Source organism: Galeopterus variegatus, unplaced genomic scaffold (assembly GCF_000696425.1).
Source record: "Galeopterus variegatus unplaced genomic scaffold, G_variegatus-3.0.2 Scaffold7405, whole genome shotgun sequence".
Classification (NCBI taxonomy): domain Eukaryota; kingdom Metazoa; phylum Chordata; class Mammalia; order Dermoptera; family Cynocephalidae; genus Galeopterus; species Galeopterus variegatus.
The window spans coordinates 11,776-24,200 of NW_007733516.1; the positions used below are offsets into that span (position 1 = coordinate 11,776).

Consider the following 12,425-nt stretch of genomic DNA (forward strand, 5'->3'; position numbering starts at 1 on the left):
AGATAGATAGATAGATAGATAGATAGACAGACAGACAGACAGACAGACAGACAGATAGATAGATAGATAGATCAGACAGATAGATAGAGTCAACCTAAATAACAAACAAAGAGAGAGTCTCCAAATATATTAAGTTTATTTGGGAGTATACAGGGGATTTGCAAATTCAGAATATTCAGGCTTCCTTTCTTTCTTGACAATAACTATATGGTATTTTCTATAGCAGGACTGGATAGATAATTCAGTCTTTCCTCTAACGTGATTGATCAAAATTAGTTTTTTATTAGTGATGGTTTTGAATTTTTTTTCCTTCAGTTTTGCAATTCATTATTGGTAAGGTTATTTACATCTTAACGATCATTAAATTTGGGATAACCTCTATCAAGTTTCTTACATATGTGAGCTATAATATTTGGAAGAATTTTCCACAGACTTAGTTTCTTGCTTCATACATTTCAAAGCTTATTTATTCTCCAACACCCTTGCATTCCTAAGGCAGAGCATTATATGATCTCTGATTTAGCAACTTCATTTCACAGCACTTGGGGAAACAGCAAAGTGAGCATTAGGAGTATTCATGGAAGTCATTCATGGACACCTAGCAATAATATCACTACACTTGCAAGGAGCCAGAACCCCAAAAGTATATCCGCCCCCAACCCAAAACTCAAATCAACCTTCCCTTAGCTAAATTCCAAAATGCCGGTGGCCACCTGACATGAAGTGAGGTGTAATGGAAAAGAGATCAGGAGTAGAAAGAGAAAGCAGTCTGAACCGTGGTTAAAATATCTTACATTTGCAAAATTTTCAAAAGTTTTAAACATACAACGTAAAATTTACCATCTTAATCATTTATAAGTGCAACATTATTGTGCAACAGATTTCCAGAACTGAGGGCCACCATATTGCAGCAGGACAGTAATGATGACACTGAAGATGTTTTGCTGTTTGATGAAGAAGAGGAGACAACTAATAGACCAAAAACCTCCAAAATCAGACATCCAGTGGCATTATTTTTCCATTTATTCTTTCAAGTCAGTGCAATTATAGTCTTATCTTCTCTGTGAATTGCTCAGCAGCAGCTTTATTGCCTGCATGGTGACAATTATCTTATTGTTGTCATGTGACTTTGGGGCAGTAAAGAATGTCACAGGTAGACTACTGGTTGGCCTACGCTGGTGGAATCATATTGATGAAGATGGAAACAGCCACTGGGTGTTTGAGTCCAGAAAGGCATCTACTCAAGAGAATAAAAGTGTTTCAGAGGCTGAGTCTAGAATCTTTTGGCTACAACTTATTTCCTGTCCAGTGCTGTAGGTGATATTTGCCTTCAGGGCTCTCTTCTCTTTCAGAGTGAAGTAGTTGGCAGTGGTTATCATGGGTGTGGCGCTACAAGGTACCAACCTATATGGATACATCAGATGTAAAGTGGGCAGCAGAAAGAATTTAACCAGCATAGGCCAGCCCGTGGCTCACTCGGGAGAGTGTGGTGCTGATAACACCAAGGCCATGGGTTCAAATCCCACATGGTGGGGCCGGCCCGTGGCTCACTCGGGAGAGTGCGGTGCTGATAACACCAAGGCCCGGGGTTTGGATCCCATATAGGGATGTCCGGTTAGCTCATTGGGTGAGCGTGGTGCTGACAACATCAAGCTAAGGGTTAAGATCCCCTTACCGGTCATCTTTAAAAAAAAAAAAAAATCCCACATGGTGATGGCCGGTTAGCACGTTGGATGAGCGTGGTGCTGACAACACCAAGTCAAGTGTTAAGGTCCCCTTACCGGTCATCTTTTTAAGAATTTATCCAGCATGGCTATCTTGTATCTTGGAACGCAGCTTTTAAGACAAAACACTGGAGAGGATCAGAGTTCCTGAATAGAGAGGGGAAGCTTATGTGTTCTGTTACGTTGGGGAGCAACTGAAGAGATTCTCGGCCCTGAACATTTTAGAGCTCAGTCCATGTTGCAAAGAGTCTTGGGTTTGTTTTTCCACTGAAAAACTTTATTTAAAAAAAAGAAAAAGTAGGGGCCGGCCCGTGGCTCACTCGGGAGAGTGCGGTGCTGATAACACCAAGGCCCCGGGTTCGGATCCCATATAGGGATGGCCGGTTTGCTCACTGGCTGAGCGTGGTGCTGACAACACCAAGTCAAGGGTTAAGATCCCCTTACCGGTCATCTTTTAAAAAAAAAAAAAGAAAAAGAAAAAGTAGTTTTCATATTAAGTTTTTATTTTCTTTCTGGCAGTTGGGTCAGTTTCTTTCTAGAAAGTTTAGTTGGTATCACTAGAAACATCGTCAAAATTTATTTTATGGTGTACATATATATGCACATAGTCATGTAATATCAGTATATCCCAAATTAATGAAACTTTTGTGTTCATTTACATATGTAATGGAGACCTTTGCATTTTGATCCATAGAACATAGGATGATGTTCTTAGTCTGTCTCAAAACTCTGTTTACATATTATTTCTGTAGATTATTTTCAAAAGTAAGTTTTTTTTTTTTTTTTTTTTGAAAGATGACCGGTAAGGGGATCTCAGCCCTTGGCTTGGTGTTGTCAGCACGACGCTCAGCTAGTGAGCAAACCGGCCATCCCTATATAGGATCCGAACCCGTGGCCTTGGTGTTATCAGCACCACACTCTACCGAGTGAGCCATGGGCCGGCCCTTCAAAAGTAAGTTTTGCATCCATCCTTGGTAAGAGTGAGCACTTTGGCTTATGTATAAGTTAGAAATAATTGTTAGTTTTAATACATGGTGAAATTTTTTTTCTTAGACATAAACAAGCAAGTAAAAACAAAATTTGGGGGCCGGCCCGGTGGCGCACTCGGTAGAGTGCGGTGCTTGGGAGCACGGTGGCGCTCCCGCGGAGGGTTTGGATCCCATATAGAGACCGGTCCGCTCACTGGTTGAGCGCAGTGCGGGCGTGACACCAAGGGTTGCGATCCCGTTGCCGGTCATGAAAAAAGACAAAAAGGAAAAAAAAAAAAAAACCAAATTTGGGCCAGTGGTGTTAACTAGTTTCTAAAATTTTGTTTATTTTTATTTTTATTTGTAACAAATCATTTACTTAATCCCCAATTAATATAAATGGAATCATCATAGTTTATGTTTAAGGGATACCCAGAGATTGCTGTGGTCCTATTTGTTTTATGGAAAGGATAGCCAGATTTTACTTTGGAACTTTCTGGAAGCTCCTCAGTGGTCCTTGGGCTAATAAAATCTCTCTTTTACCACTAAAAGAGTATTGTTCTGTGTCATAATAAGAATAATCATTTAAATAGTTGGCATAATAAAGGTCTGAAAGACATTTTATTTGATGAATCTATTTTTTTCTTTTTTTTTTGCTATAAGGGGGGTATTGTAAATCATGAATTTGTATTAATGATCTTTCTTCTAACAAAGCAATATATGTAACTGCAAACTAAACCACTCTATAAACAGTTGAAGGCATCTGTAAATTCTGTTGTAGTTACTGTAAACTTTGTTGGAGTCCTTTAATCCTCAAATTGTCTTGTGAATATATTTATACATTGTTAAAATTTTTTATAGATGTTTTGTTTCATTTGAATAGATATCTTTACTAGAGTGATAGCTGTGAAGGTGTATAACTTTACATTGGTATAAAATTCTACTGTTTACAAATAAAAAATAAAAAACAGATTTCCAGAACTTTTTCATCGGGCAAACCTGCTCATTTTTACTTTTGCAAATTTCATAAAAATATATAATCCCATGCAAGTGATGGGTCCTAAACCTTAAGCTTCATGCGCTTTGTGGTAAATCTGCTCCTGCCAAGGGCAGATTTGAGTCTTCTTGGAGTACTCCAGGGCCTAGCCTTGGACATCATGCACAGTAGGAAATAAAGGTTGCATTAAATTCTCCAGGAGGGAGAGCCATTAGATAGTATCAGGTGCAGAGGTTTTAACCTTCTCATGGAGTCCTGGGACTCTGAGGTGGTATCTCAGTGGCTACTGTTGGGAACTACTATATAACTCCTCCCCGCCCCCCACTACTTGAAACATGGAGCACCTCTGTTTAAATGATGATGATGACACTAATAGTCATCATTCAAGCTGACATGCATTGGGCACTTTACTATATGACAGACACTATTCTAAGAACCCTGCTTGGATTAAGTACTTAATCCTTAACTATGTAGCTGGAACTATCATTATCCCATTTTACAGATAAGGATACTGAGGCTCAAAAAGTTTCAGTTTTATATATCAAGGTTCCATATAAGATACCTTTTTTAAAAAAATTGATCTACTAATAACAAGTTTTGAAAAACCCTGAATTAGTCTAAGCTCTCTATTTTACACATGGGGAAGTAAAACTCAGAAAAAGGGTTTCATTTGCTCGGTACTACACATTTATTCTTCCATTATTTCCTGGATGCCCACTCTGTGGCAGGTACTGTGCTATGACCTATGGATTCAAAGGTCAACAAGATGCTCATGGAACATAATTTTAGTGGGGCCAATGGACAATATATACAACAAGAAATAAATAAGCAAAATAATTCCAGAGAGAATGAGATGATAGATTTGGTGAGATGTGATGAATGGCCAAGAGGGAACTATGTGTGCAAAGGCCCTGAGGCAGGAGTACTTTGTTAGTAATAGAGCAGATTCCTGGTCCAGTGCTCCTTCACCACTTGCTGCCTCTGTAGTCCCTCAGAGTGGTTCCTTTGGTGTCCTGGGCCTCCCTCTAAGGTGCCAACTTATCTAGGAAGGCAGCAGCTCTCTGAGGCTGTGGGTCTGCCTCCCAGAAGCCCTGTGGCTAAACCGGATCTGAGTTTCCCAGTTCCTGTCTGGCTGGGGGTGAGCAGACATCTTCTCCGCCTTCTCTCCTCAGTCTCCAGCCCAGGCCCCAAATCTCCATGGCAACCCCTAGACACAATCCTGACCCAAAGGAGGAGGATCTGGAACGGGGAACACAAAGATCATAGTGAAGAGACCAGAGGAGCTGGCGGACTTGCCTTCCCCTGCTCCTTGTGTCCTGCCAGCCTCCCCGCTGGCCTGGCCAGGCCCCGACACCCGACTCTCCCCAAAGGCCCCAAACTGAAGAATCTGCCTCATTGCTGGGCACAGCAGAGCCTAGATGGAGGCTTATCTTCTGCAGCTGTTCCAAAGGCTGCTGCTGCTGGGGGCAGTCACCCTGGCTGTGTCTGCTCTGGAGACAGGTAAGTATGAGGGGGCTTGGATGGGGCACCCCAGAATCTCAGGCTCCCACCACCCTTGGAGACTGTGTTTCCCCACAATCAGCATTCACCCTGACAGGCTGGGACCCCTAGAGTTGGGGGAGGCTGGGAAACCCTGTGCCAGTCTTGCTTGCTACCCCCAAGTCCACCCCAAACCTTCTGTAAGGCTAGAGCTCCAACTCACCCAGAAGCAGGGATCAGGAGGTGGGAGGGTCAGCCCTCAGGTCTGGCAATGGAAAATACTGTGGGCTTTGGAGTCAGACAGTGCTGCATTCACACACTTACTCTGCCACTTCCCGCATTTGTATCCTTGAGATCATTGTTTTAACTCTCATTGTTTCAAGTCTCAGTTTCTTCAGCAGTAAAATGAGAATAATAATAGCTCCTTGCCCCTTAAGGGACTATTATTGTGCATATAAGATGAGAGAAACCACACAGGACACGTAGTGCCTGACACAAAAAAGGTGCCCAACTCACTCTCTAAACTCCACCCCTACCTTGTGCACCTCCGGGGCAGGCTCTGGCTTTAGTAGGTCTGCACAAATATGGCACAATGCTCCCACATTCTAAGCCCTGATGAAGAATCTCTTCCCCAAAGACCCACATCCTGGCTGGTCCTCAAGCACCACTGGTGCCCCTACTTTGTACCAGAAAACCCACCTCCTCTTCTTTCTCTGTCCTTAAAAAAATCAGAGCTAGTTTGAGCACTTGGACGTTATCTTATTTGATCCCCACAACAACCCTGTATCAGTGAGGATGTTTTGGGCTGTAAGTAACAGATATCAAGCTAAATGAGGCTTAAACCATTAGTTCATTTATTATTTCACTTAAGAAGAGTAGCTGTAGGTGATTCCAGAGATGGAATCTCTACATTCAGCAGCTCAACCATATTAGCATTTCTCTGTAATTTCTGTGTAAGGCTCATGACCTCATCTTTGCAAGATGGCTGCTGCCGCTGTGGCCATCACGTCCTTAGTCAACAGTTTCCAAAAGCAGAAAGAAAAGAGGCTCCTCATCACACAGCTCTCCCTCTTTTTTTAAAAAATTAATTAATTAATTTTATTTTATTTTATTCTTTTTAAAGATGACCGGTAAGGGGATCTTAACCCTTGACTTGGTGTTATCAGCACCACGCTCTCCCAAGTGAGCTACAGGCTGGCCCAGGGCTAAATTTTTCCAGTAACTTCCAGCAGATCTCTCCTTAAGTTTCAGTGGCCAGAACCAGGTCATGTGCCAATCCCTAAACCTGGCAAATAAAATTAGAGTTACAGGCCTTTTTTTTTTTTTTTTTGGCAGCCAGTCAGTATAGGGATCGAACCCTCGACCTTGGTGTCCAGGACTCGAACCCAGCACCATGCTCTGACCAACTGAGCTAACCTGCCAGCCCAAGGCTTGGTTCTTTTAGCAAGAAGAAACAGGGAATGGCTGTTGGGTGGATAGGCACCCGAATGTGTCTACCCCATCTTTCAATAATTTGATAGTTAGCTAACACTTCTTTTTTGTTTTGGCTGTTGGCTGGGGCAGGGATCTGAACCCTTGACCTTGGTGTTACACCACCGTGCTCTAACCAATGCTCTAACCAACTGAGCTAACTGACCAGCCCAGTAGCTGAGGTTTCCATAATACTCATTAAATGCTAGGCACTGTCCTAAACCTTGTACCCACACATGTCCACAAACCTTTAGTTGTAATTCCAAAATGCAAAAAAGTTCTGAAAACCAGTGTTCTTTTTTTTTTTTTTTTTTTTGTTTTTTGTTTTTTTCCGTGTCCGGCAATGGATCGCAACCCTCAGTGTTGCCCCCGTACCGGACCGGGGGTTGACCTGAATTGACGGGAGGCTGTTTATTGTCTTTATTTGCTCCATTTAGGGTAAATGTGTTCATACAATTGCTCTAGAGATTGTGTTTGATCTTGGAGAGCTGCTGCAGACTCAATTTCGGATATATTGTACACCATATTTCTAAAATCTGGAAAATTCTGAAACACATCCTAGGGCTTTTGAATAAGGGATTGTGGACTTCAGTCATTTAATCTTCAAAAATTCTGAGATTGCTTAATCACCCTCATTTTACTGATGAGGAAACTGAGGCTCAGAGAGGGTGAGTGACTTGCTGGGGGTCACACAGAGAGCAGGGGGCAGGGTCAGGTTTGGAACGTGGCTCCAGGATCCGTGCTTTTCGTTGCAGCTGACCTGGTGGAGCTGTGCGGGCAGACGTGGCACGGGGACGGTCACATAGAGAGCAGGGGGCAGGGTCAGGTTTGGAACGTGGCTCCAGGGTCCGTGCTTTTCGTTGCAGCTGACCTGGTGGAGCTGTGCGGGCAGACGTGGCACGGGGACGGGCTGCTGCTGCGATCGCACTCCGCGTCGCGCAGGTTCTACTTGGTGGCTCCGGACATCGACTGCTGGCTCTGGGTGCGGGCGGCGGCCCCTAGCGACTGGATCCGCTTCCAGTTCCGCTTCTTCCTGGTCTACAGCCTGACCCCGGCGTCCCCAGCGCCTCCAGCGCCCAACTCCTCCTCCCCGGCGGACCCGTGCGCCCCCGGCTCCTACCTGCAGTTCTACGAGGGCCCGCTGGGGGCGCCCCGGCCCCTGGGGACCCCTCTCTGTGGCCTGACCATCCCCGCCCCCGTGGCATCCTCCGGACCCTTCCTAGGACTGCGCCTGGTCACGAGAGGCCGCCAGCCCCGCGTGGACTTCCTGGGCGAAGTCACCTCTTTCCGGTTGGGTGGGTTGGGGCTGAAGGCCAGGACAGGGCCTTTATAGAGAGGGGGGCAACTGCGAGACTGGCCCAGCCCACGAGCTGCTGAGAGCTGGGGAATGGTGGGGGCAGTGGGAGCACAAAAAGATGGAGGGGCCTGGGTCCTAACAGAGGGAAAGAGGTAGTGACTGGTGGCATGGTTAGGGGGTCACAGTAAGGGACGTTGCAGACCCAAAGAGCCAACCCCATAAATCTGGTTTCCATGCACGTGTGTAGCAGACTGGGCTACCAGCTCCTGGTACTCCTGCACAACTCCCACGCATATACACACCTCCCACTAACGCGCACACACACACCTTTACACTCACACAATTCACACACACCTCATGCACACTTACAACCCATTCACACACTCTCACATTCACACACTGTCTCCTTCGTCCTGGGCCAGCCCTTCAGATGTTTATAGAAGTGATGTTTAGGATTCCTGTGATTGTAAGTAACAGAAACCCACTTATGCAAAGAAAAGGACCTCTTGGAACTGCAATTAGTAATACTCATTTATGAAGCATCGCCTTTGGCCCTTCGCATGACAGATCTCATGTATGCCTCACAGCAACCCTGCCATGCCAGTATTCTTATCCTCATATTTATAGGTGGGGAAACAGGCTCAGGGAAGTTAAATGCCCAAGGCCTCCCTGCTCATAAGTAAAGCAGCTGAGCTTCAATGCTGAAGTATGTTCTTCAGCTCAAATTGAGTTCAAGGCTTTAGCCCCAGCAGGGCAGGAGCCACTTGCTGATATTGCAGCAGAGGCTGTCTCCAGAGATGGCAAGCAGATGAGCTGCCAAAGCCCAGAAGATTCCAAAACCACAGAGAAGCTTTATCTCAGTCTCTGGCAAATATCCAGACTGGAGAATTAAACATGGGATTGTGAGCACTTAAGGCAAGAACATGGGAGTCTCTGAGAACCAACACAGGTTCATCAGGACTTGGCATGCCAAGCCATGGACAGCCCTTTAAGACTGAGCTGGTCAGAGAGTCCCCGTGCCGTGTCATTTGTCTCTTTAGTCAAGTCCCACCTTTCTTCCCTGGAATTGTGCAAGGTCTGAATTTTGGATTTTAGACTCTCTTCTCTATTACAGTCTCAGGCTCTGGGATAAACTATTTGAAATTTGTACTCTAAATCCTTGGGGCCACAACTGATTGTGCCTGGGGTCCCCCTTTCTGGGTCCTGTAGGCTGCAGCACACCAAAGTTCCTATTATGTTGTCTTGCAAACAGTTCTCACTAGTTGATCAGAAATCACCTTCCTTCCCCCCTCTTGTTCTCCCTCCCTCCCTCCCTCTCTTCTTTTCTGTGGCCTCATTGGAGGTACAGCTCTGAGCCAGGGAGGTGAAGACTGTTGCAGCTGCTCTGTGTTTACCAGGATTGGGCTCCAAAAAGGAGATGGGAGTGGTGAGGCCCTATCACAACTCTGGCTTCTTTCAGTTTTGTCATCTGAATGAGGAAAAGTTCATTTCATATCCTCGGACCCCATGCACTGTCTCTCTTTTTTTTTTTTTTTAAAGATGACCGGTAAGGGGATCTTAACCCTTGACTTGGTATTGTCAGCACCACGCTCTCCCAAGTGAGCTAACCGGCCATCCCTATATAGGGATCCGAACCCGTGGCCTTGGTGTTATCAGCACCACACTCTCCCAAGTGAGTCACAGGCTGGCCCTTGGAGAATTTTGGAGGGACTCCAATAACTGGAATATTAAGGTGTTGGGTCAGGTATAGCTGGATCCAGGTAATGTCATCAGAGCTCCTTCTCTTTGGTCTCTTTCTCTGTCTTTACACTGTGTGGGTCTGTTTGGCTTCCCAAATTCAGGCAGCTCCTCTTTTTACTTGGCAGCAAGATGACCCTGCAGCTCCAGGCCTGGTCTCCCTTATGGCTCCAATCTCATGACATAGAAGGCAAACATCTTTTCTTATGGCTCTAGCTTGGGGCCAAATTTAATTAGTCACGTGGGTCATGTGTCTATTCCTGTGACCAGGAAATGGAATGCTCTGATTTGCCAGGCCCGAGTCCCATGTCCACCTCTGAGCCATGCTGTTGGTCAGTCCCACCTGAACTAGCTTTTCTTCCACAGAATGGAATGCTGGGTAAGCCAACCTGTCTGCCACATACTGTGCACTGAGTCATACAATTCTTTTTTTTTTTTTTAAAGATGACTGGTAAGGGGATCTTAACCCTTGACTTGGTGTTGTCAGCACCACGCTCAGCCAGTGAGCAAACCGGCCATCCCTATATAGGATCCGAACCCGTGGCCTTGGTGTTATCAGCACCGCACTCTACTGAGTGAGCCACGGGCCGGCCTTGGGTTTTGTTTTTGTTTTTCCTTTTTTTTTAATTGGCTCCTGTCAGGGGATTGAAACCCCCACCCCCACCCCCACCCCGATCTCCAAGGTGGCAGGCAGGGATACTCACCACGAGGAGGATGTGCTGTTCTCATAGGAGGTTAGGGAAGGCCTAAGGTTAAGGTAACATTTGAGTGGCGATCTGAAGGGAGGGAGCCATGCAGTTACCAGGGGAAGAGAGTTCCAGGCGGAGTTAATGGCAAGTGCAAAGCCATGAATGAGTGAGGGTTTGCTTGGAGTGTACTGGGATACTGTAGGTGCACGTGCACACACGTGCAGACACACATGCACACCCACTGTGTGCCATGATATTTATGAACACAGGCTCCAGAAACAGCCTGCCTGGGACTTGGATACAGCTGTGTGGCCTTGGCAAGTGATCTAACCTCCCTGTACTTCAGTCTTCTTTTATCTAAAATGGGGTTAATAACAGTATTTACCCCATAGGGTTGTTGTGAGGACTAAATGAGATGGGAAGTGAAGTGTTTAGAACCGTGCCTGGCACAGAATAGGAACTCGATAAATGTCAGCTGCCATCATCACCACACCTCTTTCCCCACAAAGCACCCCTCATACTCTTGTCTGTATGCACATGATGACAGCTCCCTCCTGCTCACACTTCCCACACCCTCTCATTATAGGGCCACACGCCCTGCTGTGTCATGGGACTGATCCAGCGTCCTCATCTTAGGCTTCTCCTTTCAACCCCAGGATCTTGTGGTGCCTACTTTCGCTGTCGGAATGGCAGGTGCATTCCTCCGAGCCTGGTGTGTGATCACTGGGGCATGGACAACTGTGGCGATGGCAGTGACCAGGGCTCCTGGCCACCAGCTGACTGCAGAGGTCAGTGATGGGTGTGGCCTGGGCCCTATCACCCCTTCCCTGGGGCAGAGCCTCAGTGGGGAGGTGGGAGGCAGTGGCACAGCAGGAGAGAGATAGGTGACAGTACAGCAGTGAGGAATCAGTTTGGATCAAGGACCTGAGGGTCAATGCAGTTACAGCTAGAATGATGCTAGAAATGATCTAATCCAGCTATTTCCAAATGATAGTTTAGTGATGGAAACTTTTCCTAAATGGGACCAGGCACAGAGGCCCAAGATATCAAAAGGAAAGATGTTCTGCTTAACTGGACTTAAGGGGTATTGGGCTCCGGCTGATTTATGTCTCTTTAAGGGTCCTGATTATCACCCTCAAGACATAATTTGACAACCATCAATCCAGTCTGACTCCCAAATTTTACAGATGGGAAAACCAAGGCCTAGAGAGGAGAAATAGCTTGCCCAAGGTCATAAAGCCAGTGAGTGACATGAGCAGGAACACCCTCTGTGGACAGAGGGGACCAGGGTAGATCACCCAGGAATAACCTTCTTGGGGATCTGGAGACATCCCACACCCATCTCCCCAATCAGGAGTGGGATGGAGGCAGGGCTGCCATGTACAGTTCATAGCCAAATAGCACCTAGCTGAAGTGAAACCCAGCTTCCCAGGACCCCGCACATTTACCTTCCCAAACCACTGCTCAGCCTCCTCTGCAGGTTCCTGGTTATTTCCCTGACACTCTGTGTTTTCTGCCATGAAGCTCAGTTCCTTTGTTCCCTTCCCCTTCATCCACGCTCATTCCCTTGGTGGTCTCATCTATATTCTATTGCTAGCTTGGTGGTCTCATCTATGTTGGAGTCATCTTTGAACTCTAGTCACATAATCTCCTCCATACCCAACATCTCCAGGTAGATGTGTAGGCGGCATCGCAAACTTAACTTGTCCCAAATTGAACTCATGATCCACAGCCCTCCCCATCCTGCTCCTCAGCAGTACCCCCTTCTCACTAAGCAGCAACTTCACATCCCAGTTGCTCAGGCCCCAGACTCTTGAGTTACCCTTTACTACTTTCTTTCTTTCTCTTAGCCCATAATCAAGTCATCAACACGTCCTTCGAAAGTTCCCCAGACCCTGACCCTTCTCACACCTGCTCTGCTGCTATCTCCCAGTCTGACCTACCAGCTCTGGTTTAGATTGTTTTGATAACTTTTTTTTTTTTTAAAGATGACCACTAAGGGGATCTTAACCCTTGACTTGGTGTTGTCAGCACCACGCTCTCCCAAGTGAGCGAACCGGCTCG

The 12,425-nt window shown here is 46.1% G+C and overlaps 1 protein-coding gene and 1 pseudogene across 1 annotated transcript; both read left to right on the top strand.

The window, feature by feature from the left end:
- LOC103607413 overlaps positions 1-1,875 on the top strand; it is a 10,457-nt pseudogene extending 8,582 nt beyond the window's left edge.
- A 3,232-nt stretch (positions 1,876-5,107) lies between these two features.
- LDLRAD2 (low density lipoprotein receptor class A domain containing 2) lies at positions 5,108-12,318 on the top strand. Its single transcript, XM_008591920.1, has 4 exons — positions 5,108-5,189; positions 7,505-7,933; positions 11,018-11,149; positions 12,212-12,318. Exons 1-4 carry the CDS (start codon positions 5,108-5,110, stop codon positions 12,316-12,318), a joined length of 750 nt encoding a protein of 249 aa, XP_008590142.1.
- The last annotated feature ends 107 nt before the right edge of the window (positions 12,319-12,425 follow it).

What these genes read in the sequence shown, in the direction of transcription:
- LDLRAD2 (XM_008591920.1), top strand. Translation starts at nt 5,108, where the DNA reads ATGGAGGCTTATCTTCTGCAGCTGTTCCAAAGGCTGCTGCTGCTGGGG. An exon ending in TGTGTCTGCTCTGGAGACAG is followed by an intron (nt 5,190 to 7,504) that starts GTAAGTATGAGG and finishes TTTTCGTTGCAG; the next exon opens with CTGACCTGGTGGAGCTGTGC. An exon ending in GCCACCAGCTGACTGCAGAG is followed by an intron (nt 11,150 to 12,211) that starts GTCAGTGATGGG and finishes TCTTTCTCTTAG; the next exon opens with CCCATAATCAAGTCATCAAC.